The 22582-nt window shown below is 35.6% G+C and overlaps 3 protein-coding genes across 6 annotated transcripts; 1 reads left to right on the plus strand and 2 right to left on the minus strand.

Moving 5' to 3' along the window:
* Positions 1–816: 816 nt before the first annotated feature.
* LOC116004912 (myosin-6-like) lies at positions 817–12270 on the minus strand. Its single transcript, XM_031245114.1, has 39 exons — positions 11963–12270; positions 11404–11532; positions 11042–11185; positions 10811–10956; positions 10574–10730; positions 10404–10462; positions 10103–10262; positions 9628–9777; positions 9406–9542; positions 9159–9305; positions 8907–9008; positions 8537–8594; positions 8359–8460; positions 7947–7984; positions 7713–7839; positions 7451–7621; positions 7221–7352; positions 7005–7114; positions 6855–6915; positions 6528–6705; positions 6218–6423; positions 5979–6098; positions 5630–5728; positions 5253–5465; positions 5030–5169; positions 4815–4920; positions 4696–4740; positions 4515–4595; positions 4252–4422; positions 3973–4119; positions 3245–3436; positions 2520–2648; positions 2328–2398; positions 2133–2232; positions 1986–2042; positions 1780–1836; positions 1604–1684; positions 1425–1507; positions 817–1268 (listed from the first exon to the last, which is right to left on the minus strand). Exons 1-39 carry the CDS (start codon positions 11963–11965, stop codon positions 1154–1156), a joined length of 4524 nt encoding a protein of 1507 aa, XP_031100974.1. The 5' UTR covers positions 11966–12270; the 3' UTR covers positions 817–1153.
* Positions 12271–15329: 3059 nt separating this feature from the next.
* On the minus strand, positions 15330–19570 carry LOC116004913 (ketohexokinase). Of its 3 annotated transcripts, XR_004094859.1 has the most exons (14): positions 19339–19570; positions 19157–19246; positions 18949–19026; positions 18085–18159; positions 17942–17994; positions 17692–17842; positions 17443–17553; positions 16907–17033; positions 16642–16739; positions 16260–16398; positions 16101–16153; positions 15817–15948; positions 15636–15719; positions 15330–15558 (listed from the first exon to the last, which is right to left on the minus strand). XR_004094859.1 is itself a non-coding variant. In XM_031245117.1 (13 exons), the coding sequence occupies exons 1-12, from the start codon at positions 19372–19374 to the stop codon at positions 15865–15867; spliced, it is 1095 nt and encodes a 364-aa protein (XP_031100977.1). In that variant the 5' UTR covers positions 19375–19570; the 3' UTR covers positions 15577–15719; positions 15817–15864. The 3 variants fall into 3 exon arrangements, 2 of the variants coding, with proteins under 2 accessions (XP_031100977.1, XP_031100975.1); XM_031245117.1 differs by lacking the exon at positions 15330–15558 and having other exon boundaries at positions 15577–15719; XM_031245115.1 differs by lacking the exon at positions 15330–15558 and having other exon boundaries at positions 15577–15948.
* Positions 19571–20613: 1043 nt separating this feature from the next.
* On the plus strand, positions 20614–21547 carry LOC116005225. 2 transcript variants are annotated; one of them, XM_031245488.1, is made up of 2 exons: positions 20614–20803; positions 21121–21547. In XM_031245488.1, the coding sequence occupies exons 1-2, from the start codon at positions 20706–20708 to the stop codon at positions 21347–21349; spliced, it is 327 nt and encodes a 108-aa protein (XP_031101348.1). In that variant the 5' UTR covers positions 20614–20705; the 3' UTR covers positions 21350–21547. The 2 variants fall into 2 exon arrangements, with proteins under 2 accessions (XP_031101348.1, XP_031101349.1); XM_031245489.1 differs by having other exon boundaries at positions 21124–21547.
* The last annotated feature ends 1035 nt before the right edge of the window (positions 21548–22582 follow it).

A 22582-nucleotide genomic window follows, 5' to 3' on the forward strand; every position in this document is an offset into this window, starting at 1 on the left:
TTTTTTTTCTCATTAATTTAAAGATTCATTAGTAGTGTGATTACATAAGATGAAGTGAAAATGCCTTTATAAAATGTAAAAATTTAACATAAGATGAAGTGATATGATTTGACAAAGAAACTTCACATAAAACTCTTTGATATGTGAAGCATGACTTTATTTTTTCATTTTACTTCTTCATATTCTTTTTAGTTTATAAAAGGTGATGTATAATGTAATATAATTTTAACATGTTAAAGAAGATATATAGCTACAAAATATAAATCTCATTTGACATGGCAAAACAAAATAAAGTGATAACTACACTATCTCACATGATACATTATGCAAGATTTGTTTGGAATTTAAATGGGTAGAAATAGAGTGGATCGAACGGAAATAGATCGTTTTTAAATTTTGAACAAAAAGAGACAACAAAATTTGAAAAATGCATTTGAATCAAAGAATATCATAATTTTAAATAATATAATTTTATGTCAAGTGCATTTAGATATATCAAGTGCATTCTCCAAATGCTTATGTCAAGGTGTTTTCCAAATGCGCAGGTAAATCGCATTATCCAAATGCGTATGTCAAGCGCATTTTCTAAATGTGCATGTCAAGCGCATTTTCCAAATGCGTATCACATTTTAAAATTGAGTCAATTTTTGGATGCACATTGCATTTTGCATCACATAACATCAAACTTTTTTTCCTCAAGTCATGTACATTTCATTTAACATTCATGTCCATTTCGTTTCATATTCATTCTAGATATCACTCCATCCTGCAATGAAATGAACATACAATTCACATTAAAAGAACATCAAATCATACACAAATGAAACCAAACACTACAATATGATTCCTGTATTTATATGTATATAAATCACTATGAATATGTCTGTACCAGAATGTGAATATTCTTGATGAGCATACATTTTGGCCACCCAATATCTACAGCAAACAGCCTATATATCTCCCCAGAAAGAATGTCCTGATTGAATGAATATGCCCAAGCCCCTTATGATATAATTTTACAAATTACAAATGCAAAATTTATACACCAATCTATATGAAAGAATCAGAAAATAAAACGAATCAAAAAAATGGATATACAATGCAATATTGTGTAGGGGAAAAAATTTTAAGAGACCTCGAGGTGTCCTCAGACTTAATCCTGTAAAAATTGGAAGCCTGGATTCTCGAGAAGTTCTTCTGCAGGCTTGACCTCTGCAAAGTCTTTCACTTGAAGTGTATCGAAGAGCTCATCAATGGAGAACGGGATGCTGCAGTTACAAACAAGGATTGATTGGATTATTATATTGAAGTTTGCGATTTGCCTCGACTAAAATAAAAAGCTTAGTGAATTGTGAAATGGAATATCGGTATAATCTGAAAAAGTGCTAAGCAAACAATGGTATGAAACTCGGAGAAACTTTCACCTGGAATTGTCATCCAAGAGAAAAGAGCTGCTCTCAGCATCATTTAGATCCTCTGTCATTAACACCCTCATGCTCGAAATGACCTATTTAAATTTTTTAAATGAAAAAGAAAATAAAATTGCTAAGCATTCGAATCTTCCAAGGATTTTGAGGGGGAGTTCTAGTTGCAAGTTACTTACATCGTTAGATACACTTCGAGTATTGTAGTTGTCATCCCAATATAACGTGCATATTCTGTATAGTTGTTGGACACTAAGAATCTGAGAAAACGGAAGTGTTATGGCTAGTGGGATAAAGAAAAAGATTACACATTTGGAGAAGTTAAATTCTATAGAATTTTAGATGTGAGACTTACAGGACACAAATCATTGGTGATTTCATCATAAGATATTCTGTACTTCTGATGTATAACCTAAAAATAACATTAGTAGAGAAAAAGAATAAGTAAATTCGGTGAATAACTCGTGCTTAATAGACAAATGGAATCATCAATACGGGGTGGAGAAGAATGAAAGCGATGAAACTACAACGCAAAAAATTGTATCAAAGAAATAAGCATACCAAGAAGCCGACAGATTGTCTTATATGTTTTAGTTCATCCCAGGCAGAACCTGCATACTGTTTTTAATAGGGAAAAGAGTTACAAACGAGAGACGAGATATTAATCGAGTTTGATCAAAACTTTTGACAGTGAAGAGATTACATTACCTCTTCTTTAGCCTGGACACACCATAGCTCTAGCTCGGCCAATCCAGCTTTAACGTATTCCCCATTGCTGAATGTACAGCACTCACGACGTAGAAGAAGACTTCATAGATCAAATACCATAAAATTAGTCCCGCTCTATAGCAACAAGTCAACAGAATCGAAGGAAATGTTTAGGTGTCGAAATTGAGGGTTCACCTGTTAAAGAGTTGCACATTGATGTACGAGAATGTTTGCGTGTATATCTTCTGAACAAGAATGGGAGGCACCTGATACCCAAAAAATAAAAAATTATTCTTCACATTCAAAGATTTTTTTTCTTTTTTAAGTAAGAGGCAGTCTTAATATTGAAAGAGATTATGGAAAAAAACAGGTGCAGAAGGCCCGTACAAAGTTTTCTTTCAATGTGCAGAGAAGAGAGTTGAGACGATCAATGATAACAAGCCAGTGATTTGTCTGAGTATCTTTGCCAAACGACCGTCCAGATCTTAGCACACTTCCTTTCGAGGTCCTGGGTGCCTGAATTTCATTGTATTAAAATTATTACTACATGGATACAGCCCAAATATATATATATATATAGGATCATAATCAGATGTGGTCGCCCCTTAACGTGCGGTAAGTGCGGCCGCACCACTATGTATGCAAATATACACCACTCAATGTTAGAAAATGCACCACAGAAATATGCATCATTAGGTACGCATCACCAGAAAACACACCACAGATATGCAAATATACACCACACAGTGTTAGCAAATGCACCATTAGGGGCAGGGGAATTACGGTGCATTATTTTGGGTGTGTGGTGTTTTTGTGTATTTTCATTGTGGTGCATTTTCTAACATTGAGTGATGCGAATCGCACCGACCGCACAGGAAGGCGCGGCCACATTTGAACAGATTTCTATATATATATATATTGTTGACCATGGTACCACTAAACTAAAGGGCAGCAATAAGACAGAGGATAAGGGCACATATTTGGAAAGAGACAAACACAAAGTCTAGATCATTTAAACAAAGCTATGCATGCCAGTTGAAATAATCCATGAAATATTGTGCAAATAATTCATATATGCAATAAATAAAACACCGGGATACGTTTGGTTGCACCTGTATACACAAAGATAGCAGTGATCCCAGCTCCTTTTTCAAGTTGTCTCGAATAATTCCGTAGATTTTCTCAACATATGCTGTAAGTTGCTGCTTGAAAAGTAGAGCTGGGTACTTGGCTTCAACTTGGCGAACTACGAGTGCAGCAGCTGCTGCTTCGATGCTGACAGAAGATGGTGATGAGCGAAATCCCTGTGAACACGTACACAATATAGTTATTAAAACAAATTGATAAACGAATAGTTCATCTGAACCCACACTGTGCATTCAGCTTCCACTAACACCAACTTCATTTAGAAGCATGGTTGTAGTAGGAACTAGGTGCTAGTCGGGCAGTAGACTAGCGCCTAGCACCTAAGCGGTCTAGGCGGCGCCTAGGCGGTACCTAGGCGGCGACCTATAAAACCAAAAAAGTAATGCATGTATGTGAGTGTATGTCATATATTATATTATATATATTATATATATGTCTCTTACTTCTCTTACTTATATACATAAATAAATTTAAATATATGTAAATATAATAAAAAATTAACAAGAGCGACTTGCTCGAGTTAAGTCGGCTAACTCTGCCGAGTTGAGCAAGTTAACTCGGTCAAATTCGGCCGAGTTAGGCGCTAGGCGGACGCATAGGGAGCAATTCGCCTCGGTATAGGGGCGCCTAGCGCCTAGGCGGGGGATTTTGGCAACAGTGTTTAGAAGAGAAAATATATAGCAATTAAATATACCATTGTCATCCTCCCAAAGAGGGAAGTTGGAGCTTGCTGTTTACGGGAAGGAGTTGCACCGGCAGGTTTCAAACTTTTCTGGATTAAAAAGAGCAATGTGGAAGTGTTTGACAGCCAATATGCCATGAGCTCGTTGTCCTCTTGGTTCTGCAACATGGTAAAGATTTCATTCAATTTTGATTTGATTTTCATTGTATCTGCCAAGGCTCCATACACACATATTTTATTGCTAAAATAATCAGAACAATTGAAAACTATTTGACAAAATAGATACATTACCTCAATGGCTGAACCAATCATATTAATGAGACGGTCAAACACACTTGTCCTTTCAGCTTCGAAAGATTTCCAATGGAGAAGGCATTTGTAAATGGTAAAAGCCGCAACGGGTTTTCCCTGACTAAAACCAATATCCTTCATTACACAGTTCATGAGTGCATCCACATCCTCCTGCAACAACATGGCCAGCAAAGATACCAAGTCAACCAAAATTTATACAGAAAAGATTAAATCAGTATCAAAAATTGAAAGGGATCACACACATGTTGTCGATCAGTTGGAGGTTTCCTCGACTTGTTATCAGGCGTTTCAAAGATTTTAGCAGGTGAGACACTTGGCAGTTCCTGGAGATACCAAACATCTAGTTGGTAGGCATCACTTAATTGAGTATTGTAACAATTACGGGATTAACAAAAATTTTATAAAAAGAAGAGAATGTATTACGTCTGTTCTGCTTTCTTCATTCAGATGGTGCCCATTTTCCAGTATCTGCAAATTATTTTGTAAACATGAGATTTGAAAAATAGAAACAAGTTAAGAACACTTAATCCTCGCATTCTCACCTTGGACAAAGTCGAAGGCTCTGAGATCTGCTTTGCAGGTGTCAACAGGGCCTGCTTTCGAAGAATTTTGTTTTCTGATTCCATGTCAAAAACTTTTTCTTCCAGCCTAGATTACAGAAGATTTTAATCATTACTCAGAAAGTCAGAAATGGCATTACCATTTAAAGTTCACTGATTTGGATTTTTGCTAATTAGTTACAAAGAAATTACTAGACCTTTGCATGGCACTCTTCAAATTAACAATCTTCGACTCTGCCTCCATCACTTGCCTCAACCTTTCCTCACTTAGTTTGTTTGTTTCTTCAAACTTTTTCTCTGTTTCATCAATCTTCTTTTCTAGAGAGCTAACCATAGTCTGCAGCATCAATAAAAATGCATCATAAAGTGAATATACACAGTTCCAGTGCTCGGTAAATCCACAAATATCAGGATACTTACCTTGAGCCTTTCATTCTCAGCAGTAAGCTTATTCATCAAGTCATGATCAATCACGGGAACTTCCTGTATGATTGGGAGTTTCTCTGCTGCCTTCTTTGCAGATTCACGCTCTTGCACAAGCAATTCATTAGTTTCCTTGAACTGAACTTGCAGATCTTGCAAAGCAGATTGTAGTTTTGCATTTTCTTGTGTTTTTGCTTCTTCCATGTCAGCCTACAATACAAGAGAGAATGTAGGTTTTAGGATTTGAGTAATCAAATTTTTCTTGATTTCCGTAAAAGTATTGTAGCAATGTAAAAAATTTTCTGTTTTTGATGGAGAAAACAGATAAATCATTGGCCCTGGAAGAATCCTCTAAGTTCAGTGCATTTACTGACCCGCATACGTTTCTCCAGCTGTAGTCTCCAAGTCAATTCCTCAACTTGCTTCTCTAATTTATTCTTTGCAGCTTGGAGAGCACCCGTCTCCCGTGCAGCCTGCAATAGAGACGCATAATGTATGTAAAGGACAGATGGAGTTCAACAAAAACTAGTTTAAAAAGACCATTTTGAGGCCATACAAAAGAAATGGATAGACTAGTCAGTTTCTGTGCTGTTTGAGTATGAAAGATTTTACGTACTCGAGAAATTTTAGCACTAAATGTAACAACAGTGTACCACAGTAACGAATGGTGGGACTAAGAGGGTAGGCAACATAAAAGGGAAAAGACAAAGAATGAGAAGTCACCATCTTAAGCGCTCGTAGTTCTTTGCGAGCAACTTTTCCCCTCCAAGCACATTGCGTGGTAATTGCAGCTTTCTTCAGCTTCTTGTAATCCAAGTGGGCTAGGAATTTGCGACAATGGCTCTGAAAAGATACCATGTGTCATTACGAAATTTCAACTAAAGAATGTATATCACACGAGGGCATGCACACAAAAAAATGGAGCAATGTTTTCGATACAAACAATTACATATTGCCCAAACCTGAATGATAATTGCTGCCTTTGTCTGCCTTCTGAAAAGAAGCTCAGTACGTGCAGCCATCCCGCGCATGCCTGTCTGAATTGAAACAGAAGCTGAGTAAACGTCTTTGTAAGCCTTCCTAGCAAGATGCATACGCAGATTTCTCTGGATCCTAAGACAGGACGTTTCTCTCCTCAAGCTCTCATATACTTGTCGAGCAAGCTCTCCTGCAGTGAGCAAAGAGAAAAGAGTCAAAGAGTCGTATGATATACGATGCCATCAACAAGAAAGAGTGGATTTACGCCTTTACGCTTCAAGCAGATATGAATACCTCTGCACACAGATTGCAATTGTATTGCTGATTGACGCAACAATGTAAAACTCCTACGAGCCATGTAAGAACGAACTTTTCTCTGGATTATGCTTGCAGATCTTCCTAACACCTCGTTTCTGCGAGCATCCAGCTCCGCCATCTGACCAGCTCTCAGAAAGACCTTCGTTTTGCCAATCTGCAAAAGCAAAATGGATTATTTAAAACAACTAAAGATTATTATTAGGGCAGTTTGACCTATGCAGTGACTTAATACTGGCTTCTTATGAAGTGGTATAATCATTAATTGTAATCACTAGCCTGCAATAACCTACTTCATGCATTTACCTGATAGCCTTCGAGTTGCACTTTGTTCAGAAGCATCTTGCATGCAGTGACTTCATCCGCGCTATTGTGCAATAGTTAAGAGGATCAAGATCAGGGCCTTCTAATAATTTCAATGAACTTGTAACTTGTAAGAAGTAAGAATTCACATACCTTCGATCCAAAGCTTCAGGCGCAAGCATGCCAAAGCGATCTAAAAATTCATAGAAAGGTTTGCGAGTGGGATATCCAGCACAACTAATTCTAATTGCTTCCATCACTCCCTGGAAGCAAAAAGCCACCAGTACGGTAAGTGAAGAATTAAGAATATCAATAGCCAAACTTATAATTCCCACAACGATATCGATCAACTTCATAAGACTTCCTTACCCCACAGCGGAGTTGCTGTAGAACATTATGATTCTCAAAAATAGACGGCTTAAGCAAATTATTAGGCTTTACACAGCGGATATAGTGAGGCTCAGTCGCATTCAGAGTTTCAAGCAAAGATTGCAATTGTTGCTGCAAATGTAGGAAAATAAATGTTATGGTTCACTATGCTTTATGCTTCCGACAAAAGCAAAGATGACGCAATTGGAAACAAAAATGTTATGGCGTACTTTAAACCTGGTGCCGATAGAGGAGAACTTCGATTGTTTTGAGGACTCCTCAGTTGATTGTGGAAACAAACCTGAAACAAAGTGGCACTTGGAAGCACTCAGAAGTGCTTGATGTTCAGCAATGACATAATCTTTATTTTTATCTAGGAATTGTTCCGTTTGATAAGTGACCTGAAATATGAACATAAACATCCATCCATTAAAATATCGTATATCTCAAATTATAGTTTTTTATTCTAAATGCATAATAAGTAAAACTTACATCACCAGCATAGTGGCAAACAGTGAAGTCAGAACGAGATAATTTGGGCTTGCTGAAACGCTTATGGTTTTTGAAAGTTTGGTAAAGCTTTTGAGCAAATGTTTCATGAGTTGATCTGGGAAACATGCTACAAGAAAAGACCAAATTATATCACTCAAACCTGATAATAAATACAATGAAATATGGACAAGAAATTCTCTAGTAACTTTTACAGTCGTGTACTTTGATACTTACCAAGCTTCATCAAGAAGTGCTATAATACCACCTGGTTTCTGAGAAAGAAAATTTGTGTTACAAATAAGACTGACCACAAGAAAGAGAGGGAGAGGAACTTCTAGACTTATTTGTTACCAAATTTGAAAGCTTGGAAATATCAACAAGAAAAATCCCAACATTGAACAGGAAATAAAAGTCTACGTATGATATTAAACAATATGCTCTAAGTACATAAGAAAAGAACAAATTGGAGTTTAGCAAGACAGGGTGAAAGTGAGGAGAGGACGAAAAGGGATTTACTAAAATTCTTATGCAGAAGTATGCCATTAACAACTGTTATTACATGCTTCCTATAGGAACAGATATAAATGACAAGAAATTTTCAACATAAACTTTATCCGTTTGAAGCACTAAACGATATGGGACAAACCTTCTCAATTAAATCTAGAACATCTTGATTGTCAATGAACTCAATATAGCTCCAGTTAATTTCTTCTTTTGTATATTCTTCTTGTTCCATTTTGAAAACGTGCTGTCAAAAGGGGAGGTTTTGTTATTGTTTTTGAACATACTGAAACCCCAATAAGAGAGCATAGAATTAGTAAAACCTGATTGAAATGCTGCTGAAGCTTCTCATTTGTCAAGTTTATACAAAACTGTTCAAAGCTGCAGAGAATACAAATCAGATATGAAACTTTCTATACATGTAATCTGCATATAGTCAGCTCTCGATTTCAGACAACGCATTAGCTCTTTGAAACAATGTTACTTTTGAAAAAAGAACGTGGAATGAAACAGGAAAAAATAACCTTGTGTTCTAACTAATGGAATAAAATAATGGCGTGGTCACTTAGCAAATTCGCATCGAGACTTTAAAGGGATGAATTATTTCAAAATAAATCCAGACAATTATGTCTGAACACTGAAGACAACAAGATCACACATAAAAACCAAAGCAATAAGCATACAGTTAAGCACCTGTTAGTCTTGAAACTCTCAAATCCATAGATATCCAGCACCCCAATCAAGGATTTTGAAGTTGGGTCTTGACCAATCGAATTATTAATCTTATCTACAAGCCTGCAAGCAAAGTAAGAGGGCATAAGTAAAGCAAAGGTAATGCTTATTAGTCACTTTCAGGAAACTCACATTGCATCAAGTACATTGCAAAGAATGATGGACAGATAGTACATAACAAATGCATCCACCTTTGGCAAAATAAATCCTCACCAATCAAACAATCTTGAATATACAATTTTTGCCAAAGCATCTCTACTGACAGTGGCCCCTTCAGGGTCCAGGCACTTGGTGATAGTCTCATCACGAGTTACAATAACACGTTTACATAGGGAATCTTCTAATGCCTTCACATCACACCTACAAATAACTTTATAGTTGAGAAGTTGCAACACAAAATAAAATAGCATAATAGCTAAGGCTTAATAAGAAGCATGTAACTACAAAAAGGGCCCTTTACATGAACAGCTCAGCTGCAGTTCTTAGATGAAGCATAGACTTTTCATCTTTAGGAACAGATGAGTCAATCTCCGTTCCCTTTGCAAATTCAATGTTCCCAAGATGGAGGATTGCAGCCACAACTCGAAATATTGCATCCTGAGAGCAAAAGGAAACAGTGCAAAGAAAATATTAGAACTACTTCATTACAAATTGCTTGTTACATTATAATACATCAAACAACCTGCTCTTCAGAACTTATTCCAACAATATCCATTGCCCTTCTAGTCTCTAAGTATTCTTTGGAATCATCAACCCCGTCTAACTGATAGCAATTTGATTGATTCAGGTAATGGAATGTCCTTGGATGACCCAGTTTGTACCTTTGAAGGTCCTGATAATATAAAAGATAATGAATCTCAATGTTACAGTATCATTTATATTTTCAGAAAGAGAGAGAGAGCTTAGCACAGCAAATCAACACATCAAACTGTTATCTAATCAGGCAGAACTAAGTAACAGACAACTTGACTGATCCACAGCACAAAATTAAGATGTATCATGAAGCCTCGGGTACACATAACTAGAGAATAAGGCAAAATGCTTGTGAAGTACCATATATGAGAAAAACTGGAAGTGAAAGAAACAACGCTCGAGATGCATAATAAAATGTTTTCATTAAGCAAAGTCAGCAAAATTAGATAAAGTGAGCCATTTACCTCTGCAGGTGCAGCACAGAGCAAATAGAAACAGTGATAGTTTCTCTCCGGATCAGATACTTGGCAAACCCGAGATCTTTCCAGTAAATACGTTCTGATAGCAGCTCCTGAAATCCTTCCTTTCTGATCAAACTGAATCTCCACAAACTTACCAAATCGACTGCAATTTTAAACTTTTATTTTAAAAATTAAAAATTTTAAATTTATAATTACTAAAAAAATGTGGAAGGAAGGATGGCTAGAAAGTGCAATAAGAGTGCAATGCATGAAAATTTTAATAATAACAAAAAATCTTTCCCACCTTGAGTTATTATTTCTGACAGTCTTCGCATTACCAAATGCTTCCAGAACAGGATTAGACTGCAAAAAATCACAAATAAAGAGTAAAGAATTTTATGCTAAGAGACCTACTTATACTGCAGTATAAAGTTACTCAACATCGGGTTTCCTTTAAGTTCAGATGTGTCAGACCTCCAGGACTTTCTGTTCAACTGTCCTCCCATCAGTTGCAGCTCTCCCTCCCATATAAGCAAGATAACGCATTAATTGTTTTGTGCTTTCTGTTTTACCAGCACCACTCTCACCACTGACCAATATTGACTGACTTACTCCTTCATTCATCATAAGTCTGTATCCAGGGAATTGTTATTTCCAGTTTCGAAACAAAATTAAATACTTGATTGGACACAACAAGGCATATTTTCGTACCTATACGCATCATCTGCAACGGCAAAGGGATGAGGACTCAGCTCACCAAATGCAGCGCCTTTATATTGTGCCATCATATGAGTGTCATAAAGATGAGGTAATCTTCTAAAAGGATTGACAGCAATCAATATATTCCCTGTATACGTCTGAAGCCAAACAGTATGAAATTAGCAGCCGCCTTAGCTATAGTGAGAATACTAAAGGAAACGAGAATAGATGTTCGAAACATACATATATTTCATTAATATCATATCTGGTTTTTAAATTTTGAAGAAGACCAGGTTCATGCAGATAAGCCAGCTTTGTCATATCATCGACACCACATGATGGAGCTTCAGCATCTTTATGATAGATTTTGGAGGACTTAACAACAACCTGTAAAACCAAAATTAAATTCAGTTCACCCCTATCCTCTACACCTTTTTATAAACTTACAAAAAAAAAAGGTAATCTTTACAAATATACAGTGAGAATGAATAAGGGAATAGGAGTCCTCATAGGCTTGTGAGGTCAAGAAATGTCAAATATTTGTCAGCAGAAGTGATAGTATAGTGTTATTTGGCAATGCCACATTGTGTGGAAGAAGCACTCACCGTTTTCCCAGATGTACAAAGAACCTTGACATCTTCACCCTTGACCTCCAAAACTTCCCCATCGATCCAGGCTACATCAGGATCCTCCACCCAAACAAGAGACCCAACACCTAAGCTGACTAATGCAGCCTACAAAATGAAACCGCCAGATTGACAATCCACAATCTTAAACACATGTCAAAAAAATTATTTGAAGTATTTTTCATATAGATGGCGCAAAATAAATCTAAAGTGGTAATCAGCTGCTGTAATAAGATTTATCATCCACATTCTAACAATTCTCTAGCATTCTATCAATAATATTTCTCTGTGAAAATTTTGTTTTTTTTAATGTCAGCAACTGTCAACCGATCAGAGGAAGATCATATTGAAGTCAAATTCAGTCAAGAGCTAATTGACCATAACTAAAAACTAGTTTAACTGAAACAAAACCCCAAAACAAATGCATTACAATCATCATAAACAAAACTCATTAAAAATCCACACAAAAGTTCAAATCAATGCCACGCGGATCATCAAATCCAGAGCAGCAGACAACAAAAGGATAACAAATCGGTACCATTTCTCCTAAAACCGAAAGCAGATCAGATTCTCCTGGCGGCGTATCAATCAGCTCCGTGCTCAGATCAAAGCCGCAAAAAACAATTCACTTCAAACAGCAAATGCAAATGCAGACAATGAGCTGCACCGACTTAACTTTCGCCGGTTATCCTCGACGAGATCTATGAACTAATTGAGCTCTTTTCTTTTCTTTCAGTCTCTCCTTTTTTATCTCCGATTCTTCGGAGAGGTTTTTGGGAAATGAGATTTTCGGCCCAGTTTTTTCCTCCTCCACCTTCCTTGCTTCGCTGCCGGTTTTTTTGTTTTTCTTTTTTCTTTTATTTTCTCGGCCCACGATTTTAGGGGTTTGGTCCGAAAGATTAATATTGTTAATTATGTTAATTAATGATAATGACAACTAATTGAATTTTTTATTTATTTTTTATTTTTTAGAATGGTCCAAATGGATGTTAAATGAAGTTGATTTCCGTGTCTACCCTCCTAGATTCCCGTTATTACAGCCAGGGACTTGCCGCGTGTCATAATATCCATTTGATTCAAAAGAAAATTACTAATTCTACCCTCTACTTTTACAATTTCACTCCTTCACCCAAATTTTTGAGGTTGACATTTTCCTTAAGTAACATTACTTATTATAGAAAATGTCATATTTTTTATAGAAAATATAATACTTTTATATCAAAATGTAAAATTATTACTATACATTTTTTTAAAAGTATTACATTTTGTCTTATAAATGATAAAATTTTTATTCCTAATTAGTACTACATTTGAGCATATAAGTATGACATTTGCATGTCGATTCAATCCGATCCGACCCGTCGCACGAATAAATATGCGTGAGACGAACAGTCTCACACCAGTGTAACCCAATAATAATTAATAAACACATGGAGGAAATTTAATTTTTGTGTTGTGCAAAATCAAAAATGATTTATGAAGAGTTTCTAATAGCAATAGGGGCCTAAGTTTTAGGGCCTACAAGTCAAACCGTGTCTTTATGTTTCTTTCACCCTTTTTCTTGCTCTTTTAAGGTGATTACCAATGAAATAAAAATGAATAAAAGAAATGATTTGACTTCTTTTTATAAAAATAATTGTTTTTTTCTTCTATTTTCTAACATTTACTTGCACGAAAGGTTGATGTACAAAGCCATACTGTAGTTCAAATGTTGAAAACAATAAGTTGGTGGAGTTCACAATTTTTTATAAAGCTTGTTGGATTATTTGTACCAACTAGTAACATGTAATATATCTCTTACTAAATTTATAAAAGCACTTTTAGTATTAAAAATTAAAGCCATTTTAAATTAGTTAATAGCAACACGTCATATAATGATTCATAATATTGAAATTTTTTTACATCATATGACTTTTTAATAATTAGCGATAAAATTGTGAAACATGCTCGATAATGGATTGATGAGGGAAGTGGAGCAGCACGCTTACGTCAACTTTGTTGGTGTTAAAATTTATGTAGCCTTCATGTAGAGACACCTCTACGTAAATCATTCCTTAACATATATTATTTTTGTTTTAACAATACAAGCTCACAGTCATTACTTGAGAGTGTAATTGATTATAAAAGAAAAGTAAATTGCACTAGAAAAATCTTATGTGACGCTAATTAAGTATATAATCATTTTCTTGAATATGTTTTTATATTTAGTTATTACATAAATCCATTCAATCCATTTTATTAAATATTGTATAAGAATTTTTGTTGAAACATAATAAACATCAATCCATGTTATACTCCTGATTTATGTTCGTTTTTCATATGCTAATAAATGTATACATTTTACTTTATATGTTGTACACTTAAATTTTATTGGACATTATCCCTACTACATTTTTATTAGACAAAACTATTATTACACCGGTATAACTCCATTAGTATCTAATTCTAACTTTAATGACTCCATTATTACCATACACATATACCTATCATATCATTTTCATATTATTTAATTCTTTAATTATCATTATATAATTAATTTAATTGTAGAATATATTTTAGTTAAATTTCTATTAATCTTAAATCATTTATGTTTGTGTATTGAATACATATATTATTTGTGTATATATACCAATATATGTGAGTACTAGCTCAGTATTATAGATTTTTTTATAATATTTACTCTATTACAATGTAGTATCTGTCCATAATTTAATTGCAGAATATATTTTAGTTAAACTTCTATTCATGATAAATCATATATGTTTGTAAATTGAATACATACGTAGTATTATTTATGTCCATATAGCAATATATGTGAGTACTAGCTTAGTATTATAGATATAATTTTTGAATACTATTGCATTTTTTTTTCTCTGTAATTTCAAATACGGGATTAAAATTTAATACATTAAGGAATTATAAATTATAAATATAATTTTAACTAAAATTTTTAATTATTTTATTATTATTTATTAATATTATTAAAATATTAAACATGAATTTGTGCGCTGCTGCTAGTTTATCCAATATGTTTCATAATCCAGTGATTAGGGATTAATTGACGGCGTAAGGTTCATACGAAAGCTCCGAAAGCCCGAATACGATCCAAGTGCCACCTGTCACCCTTTAACCTACGAGGAATCAAACTCCAGTAAAAGAATGCCACGTCTGCACAGAATCATTGAGCTCAGTTGTCTGTCGGAGATCCAACTTCACGCGTTGGCAGAGCGGTGGATCGAACTCCCCACGGCTATTCGTTCACGGAATTCCCATCTGTTTCCGAGAGCGCGTTGGTGACATTGCGCGTGGGAGGTGAATAAAGAAACCCGCGTAATGTGAAGTACGTATCAGCACGTTCTACGTGTTTGGGACCCCACACAAAGTTTTCGAAGCTTTTGACGACGTGCGTCGACAACGATGTTATATAGTACGGGGTATCGTATTGTCTTTATGCTTTTATGCCGGAATCTGAATGGACGGCCTAGATGTTAGTACAGAGCGGTGTGATATGTGCCGTTGATATTGGGGGATTGAGTGCGATAAGAGGAAGCTGTATGCCTGTATCACCGATTCATCGCCATGATTGATGGAACATAGAGATTTCCAATTTCTAATTATGGAAGTTTGACACTTATTTTACTTTATATTTTAATTATAACTGATAATTAAGAAAATTTATATTTTTATCATTCAGTTATACAATTATACTTGTTACATACTGTTATGTGTTATCATCTTTGTCCTATAAGTTATACACAAAATAACAATTTTAGTCCTTTGAAAACTATTTATGTCACCAATATGTTACTTAATAATGTTGCTAATTTGGTCCTGCATGAATTAAAATCGTCATTTCATACATAATTTATGGGTTAAAAATAGTCATGCATATAACGATTTTTTATCAAGGCGATAAAATAATTATAATAGGAAAAAATTGATACAGCACTCAAGTAGTCCGGCTTTTCAATGAGAACACCAAGTGATAACTCAAGCCAAGATCATAACTTCACCACAAAAACTAACTCATGAGTGGAAGTTTGGCCCCAACTTAAGTACCGCTCCACAATCTTTTATGGAGTCAATATGGGATCGTATCAAAAATCGTATCTGAGTTTTGTGTGAGATTATATTCTGAATTTTAAAACGGTATTTTAGTGTTTCTAAAGTCAAAGCGTGACTTATCTGAAAGTAGTGGAGTGTCAATTTACCTGTAGATGGTCGGTGCAAGTACACAACAGTCGTAACTACAGCGTCCACGGCAAATCCTCGTAGACACAGCCAGAAATTCAAGACTTTATGACCAAGCAAATCCAAAAGTTTATGTTACGTTATAACGATAGAGACACATATGAACAAACCCATAAATTCAAGACTCCGACCAATCCTTACGTTGCTGTCACATTTGTAGGCCAACAATGTAACTTCTACTGGGGCACTCTACATTAAAAACGGTGTCAGGCAAGGGTGGTTCCAGCGGGGAAGATGGCCTCTAGCTCCCAAGGCTCTGCACTTGATGGCTGCCTGTGATAGAACAATTGAAAGATATGTTTCGTCTCAATTAAAAGTTTCAACTAATAGTGCAACTCTACATTTATTTTTGATATATTATATATTCTCGACAAGACAACAACCCACAAATGATAATTCAGGCCGGTTAAGGGAAAGGGCTATACCACTTGACAGGCAAATGGGAGCATCTTTTGTGGTGGCATATCAGTACAGATAGCTGCAGAAGTATGAAAGGCTGTGAGATTATACCATTGCCAGTTTCAATTATCTAAGACAAATGGTCCAGCAAATGGTGTTTATATAGGATTATAACGTTTACATACAGTAAATAACTGCTCCGATGAATGCATCACCAGCACCGGTTGTATCAACTAATTCTGAAGGTGGTATCTTTTCAGCTGTTCCTACGTGCAGCCTACCGTTAACCATCCCTATTCCATTTGCACGTAATTTTCCCACATTCTGAAAGATATACAAAAAGTGAAACAGCAGACTCTAATCAGGTCTACAGAATATCACCATCTTCAATTTCACAACCAAGTAGAGTTTGATAATAAGTTTAGCTAAAAGTCGTTCCAAGATAAGCAACTCTAAGCTAAACACCTGATAATCCTAGTTACTTTTAGATACCCAAAACCAGAAGGAAAGTGTAAATAGAACACTTTTTAGCTGTGGAAATAATCCACCAAGATGAATGAGCATTACCGATGATATGCATGTGGGTATTGTTGCATTAGCATCTTCCCTTTGCTCCAGTTTTTTGTACAATTCATCTACATCCATTTCTTCAAGCTGAGTGTTCTCTGTAAAAGTATGAAAGCAAGAGGATAAGAAAGCTAAAGCAAATTAATGCAACATAGCCATCTCTTTCAAATGCTGTTTTTTTTTATTTATTTATTAATTTTATAAATGAATATGCATAAAGGTTCAAATTTCAAACAGTGCCAGAGAAATCCAGATGAATGTATACCCGCTTCAGTCCTTTCTAACATTAAGCAACCATCTTCACCCAATGTCGCAATCACGAATTTTACGTTTGACAATCTCAAGAGAATGGAAACAAGTGCAGTTGGAATTGAAGGGGCGCTAGTCCATGCCTGCAGGGCCAACAAACACATAATTGTTCTCATTAGCTACATATTAGAGAAAATAAATGGGAAAGTGAATGAATAAGTTGTGGGCCAATAGCTCAAGACTTTTAGCAACTGAAAAATGAAGGGGGGAAAATATGAATGGGAAAGTGAATGAATAAGATGTGGGCCAATAGCTCGAGACTTTTAGCAACTGAATAATGAAGGGGGGGGAAATATAAACTAAGCAATCCCAATTAATTAAAAACAAACTAGGATTCCAAATGGATTGGGCATGTTCAATGGAAATTTTCCTTGTTCCAATTTCAGATTCAGATGGTGCATATTAAGAATTGGAACTAAGATAGGTATCAAACTATTAACCAAGGCTGCTGACCACAGCAGAGGAAGCAAGTCAATGCACTGAATAACTTGCCTGTGGAAATTTTGTCGAGCATACAACATAACTAGCAAAGTCAAGAATATCATCCAGCCCCTCCCTTAACCTTTCTGCATCAACTATAATAGGTATGCCCCTACTCTTTGCCTGCACTGGAATCCAAAGCACATGCAACTTACATTCATTTTTTCAGTGTATGCTTGAGCCAGCAGAATTTGAAGGTGTTACGTACATTAAAAGTAACTGATATGGGTATGAAGAAAAGTAAATAAAAATGGTAATTACCTCCTGCGCTACAATTAAAGCAGTCTCATGCAACCTTCCATCTAAGTAGACAATATTTGCTCCATCAAGGGCTGAAGACAATTTTGATTTGGGTAGATCATCAGGTATCATGGGTGGATATCCTGGAGTGAAAATGCATGTGCGAGTTTTTCTGGAACATCATAGAACAATGACTCTTCAAGAGAAATAGTAATATGTATGGCACAACCTCATAAAATTCCCCACAGATTGCAAAGATTAACACACTCACTTTTGGTTGTCAACAATGACATACGTGAATGGTGAGTTTCCTCCTTTGGACACCTGAATTGAAAAGGAATACATTGCCACAATGATGTGTTGTCATGAGCCTCTGAAGTTTACAGTAATGTTTCAGATGAGTGCAGAGCTCACCACCATAAAAGATGTATCAACACCATCCCTTTCAAGCTCATCAAGTATTCTTTCGCCATGTGAGTCATCAGCAACCTACTCAAAATTTCACAAGAAAGGGTAACATCTTCTAGGAAACCATATTAGGCATCCATGAATACAGAAACACACAGAGTGTCTAAAGCTAGATTTCTACATACCACTGCAAATACACAAAATAACAACGTGAAACAAATTTACTGAATCGTCTTCTTTACTTCTTAGATCCTGGAATAACATCTATACATAATAGCCATAAAGATGAGTTGTATTGCAGCCTTACTAACTCAACCTCGAACCAAACTGAATAAATGTCAGAATCCTTTGAACGTAACCATGATCCTGATATAACAAAGGATTAAAGATTGCCTGAAGGTAAGCACGTGCCCCTCAGTCCAAAAGGAGCTCTGATCTTAGATTGATTAAAAAAAAAAAACTTTATCCATCCAACACTGTACTGCTCTTATTAGTTATTCCCATGGTTGCAGTAACGCCATGCGCTAGTCGGGTGGTAGGGGAGCGCCTAGGCGGCTAACTAAAAAAACAGTGCACGTGTGTGGATGTATATGCCATATTATATACATATAGAAAAAAATTAGCAAGGCCGAGCCAACCGGATTAACTTGGTTATCTCGATCAAAATAGACGAGCTAACGCAACTGAGTTAGACGCTAGGCGGCCGAGTCGGCCAAATTAGGCACTAGGCAGGTGCTTAGGAGGGAAATCGCCACCGTCTGGTGCCTAGAGCCTAAGGCGGGCGCCTAGACCAATTTTTCCAACAATAATCCTAAAATTAGCACAAGTCAACGAATGCAGTTACTGGCAACTTGTAAATGAAGTGAAAACCTTAGATATGATCCTTGGATTAAGACCTAGACGAGCTGCGCAGGTCAAAGCATTACCAGCGTTACCACCTCCTTGAACCTATCAATCACACCCGAGTTTGACTCCATTACAAGATCAAATGTCAAAACGATAGAATCGAGCTAAGAAGCAAGCACCGGCAGTATGAAAATTGTACAGTAAAAGTAAGAAGAGATCAGAGACGAAGAACCTCAAAACTGGTGCTCCGAATTTTGTCATCCGGGTTGGGGAACGAAGCTACAGCAGCCAGGAAGTCAACACCGGCCATTCCAACACCTAACTGCAAAATATTTAAAACCAATTTCCACCGGATAATAGAAGTTGGAAAGTTTATGCACACAATCGATTGAACGAGCTCGAGAGGCAACTCACGACAATGCGGTTTTTGGGAAGCGGCGGAATCATCATTTTCAGCTTGAAACTTCAACAAATTTCAGGTTGAATAACAGAGTACGTAGCAAAGCTGCTAAAACACGCTAGAGAGAATGAAGATTAAGAAGAAGGTGAAGATGAAGATGAAGGAGAAGGTGAAGCAGTTATATGCTATAGCAGTATAGCTTCGTCATGGCGGAAAGCACGATGAGTGATGAGTCCAAGTGTTCAACCGTCAGCCACCTCCAAGATATTACCCCCTTTTATAAATTAAAAAAAAAAATTTGTAATAATATAAGGAGTACATGTTTAGGATTAAATCGATGGTGTTTAAATTAACTTACAAGTTACAAGGACCAAAATTTAAAAAATAAAAAAATTTAGGGGCTAAAAATTTTATTTTCCCTTCAAAGTATATACACATATATATGAAGTAATGATGCATTTGGGAATCCGAAAAATAAAAATTATTTTTTTGAGTTTATGGTGTTTGGGAGAGAATGAAAAATTGAAGTCAACAGAAAATGATTTCCTATCAAAGAAAAAATCGTTTAGATTATCTGAAAAATGACTTCCCAATTTTTTTGGGAAACCATTTTCTAGATCCAACTACTTATTTTTCATGACTTCTTCCGAGAATGCTTCCTCGGCTTTCTTTCGAGAATACTTCATTGGCTTTCTTTCGCCATCTGCATGGTTTTCGTCGGAAATCAAACTGGCGAAACATTAGTCTAGTTTCTACTAGTTTCCAACGAAAATCAGTATTTTTTAAAATATTTTGTTTGTTATTTGAAAAAAAAAACAGTTGAACAAAACATTGTTGTTGTCAAATCTTTTTTAGTTAACAACAGTTAAAATTTTAATTATACTATTCTTCTTATTTTCCAGAAAAATGAACTAAACACACAGACAATTTTCTATAATGCAATCAAATACGATAAATAAAAGATTTTCTAAAAATTACTCTTTTTTAGTAATTATTTTTCTGATTTTCAAACACACTTTAAAATTATTGTCACGTGTCACTGGAATGTGTAATGAAAAAAAAAAAAAAAGGATAGAATCCGAAAGTCGGTATCGTATTATTGAATCTAGTTTTAATTTACTCATATTTGATAAATTGTAATACTAACCTAACCTAGCCTGTCCAATAATTATGTGACCACACCATGGTTGGAGGTGATAGGTAGTCAAAGAATGAATATATTGTTGGAAATTGTACGTACAACTTCAATTCCATATTACATTATTAATTACTTCTCCCAAATAAAACTCCCCAACCCAATAATAATCCAAACATGTCACAACAAAACTGAGTATACCAAACTCAGAAAATCAAATAATATTTCACATCTTCTCCAACTTCCATGGCCGCTCCATCTTCCTCGTCGCCTCCAAGAATCATCGTCCAGAAAAGCCTATCCGATGCTCAGCTCTCTGAGCTCCGCATCCAATCATGGCCCAAGTAAGCCCCTTTCTTACTTTTTCCGTCTTATCTGTGTTGTAAAATATAAACAACATTAACAGAGACTTGTAACGACATTTCTAGAAAAGAGAACAAGTAAGGGTGGAAAGGAATTTGTGCCATGTTATATAACACTGCCTAGACTCCTTTTCACTCTTACTTGTTCTCCTTTCCAGAAAAGTTGTTAGTGACCTCGGTTGACGTTGCTTATATTTTACAACAATCTGTATTAATTTGTACCAAGTAAAGTATGATAGAAGTTTTTTTGAGAAATTTAACTTAGGTTTCTTTAATTTGGTGTGGCAACGAAAACAAAGCAGGTGGGGTTGTTCGCCGGGGAAGTACCAACTGAGGTTTGATGCTCAGGAAACATGTTATCTGCTGAGAGGGAAAGTTAAGGTTTATCCCAAGAACCAAACATCTTCGACGGCGGCGGAGGTTGTGGAGTTCGGAGCCGGCGATCTCGTGATTATACCGAAAGGGCTTAGTTGCACTTGGGACGTGTCCGTCGCCGTCGACAAGCACTATAAATTTGACTCCTCGTAATAATAATTAATATAAATCTCATCAACAATATTTAATATAATAGCCTACATTATGCACTTCAATTCTTGCATCTTAATTTTCATTATTATTATTATTATTATTATTATTATTGGTTAATCCAAACTGTAATTTTGTGTTTCTGTTCCTTAGCTTATTAATATAAGAAAATTTGTCCCGAAAGGGTATGTAAATGCACAAGTGATTGGAATTGATTTTTGTAGACACCACTCGATTAAACTAGCCTTATAAGATTTTCTCACGCCGTTGCAAGTTTACTTAGTGCATGTCCTCGACCCTATACAAGACTGTACTGCTTCTCCCTGCTTATGGTTGAGTCGTCATTGGCTTGTAAGGAGGTGCTTTCTTGAATTAAGGGACGTGGTCTCACTTATGTGATCTCTACACCAACTACTCCAATTCTTCAACATTTGTTATTGTTGAACCATATCAACCTATATTCTTATGTTGCTTTTGTATTGACGCCTCAAGGGCTATCATGTTGTCTTTTACTCATTGTTCAGTAAGTTTGGTCCCTAAATATGCTAATTTAAGTGCTCACACTCTTGCTTCCTTGACCTTTTCACATGCTAACTCTTTGTATTGGAATTCTATCTCGTCTGATTCTATTTCTACTTTGATTTAATCTATCGTTATTGTTTGGTTGGCTTTCAAAAAAAAAAAAAAGTAAAATCGCTTTCTTACTAATTAAAGTTGTTTTAGTTGAATAGAGATAGATGTTTGATTGTTGCATGACATGATATAAATTCATGATGTGTATGCATCTTTGCGGATAGTCAAAGCAAAGGAAAAAGAAGTTGACAAAAACGGTGGCGTTCAGACCCAACTACTCCTCCAATAAAGGCAACTTGGACTGGTCAAGCATTATGATTTGATCATCATCAAGTACGTAAATGGCACTGCCTTTGCATTCATTTTGTCGGCATGCAATGATTGCGCACCTGCATGGGGCTAAAAATATACTCCGTAGTTGGATTTAGAGACTACATTTTTTTTTTTTTTTATGAATTGAAAATTGATAACGTTTAGTGGTAATACGCTATATTAAATTATTAATATGAAGATTAGATGTATAATTGTGGGTTAAGGTGGTGATGATATATATATATATAAAGAATGGTTCAGGTGCAGTTAAACTTAAGAAACAAAATTACGTTAATATGCTTTAATAAAAAATAAAAGACAATATATAAATTATAAAAATAATTAAATACG

Source organism: Ipomoea triloba, chromosome 14, assembly GCF_003576645.1.
Source record: "Ipomoea triloba cultivar NCNSP0323 chromosome 14, ASM357664v1".
Classification (NCBI taxonomy): domain Eukaryota; kingdom Viridiplantae; phylum Streptophyta; class Magnoliopsida; order Solanales; family Convolvulaceae; genus Ipomoea; species Ipomoea triloba.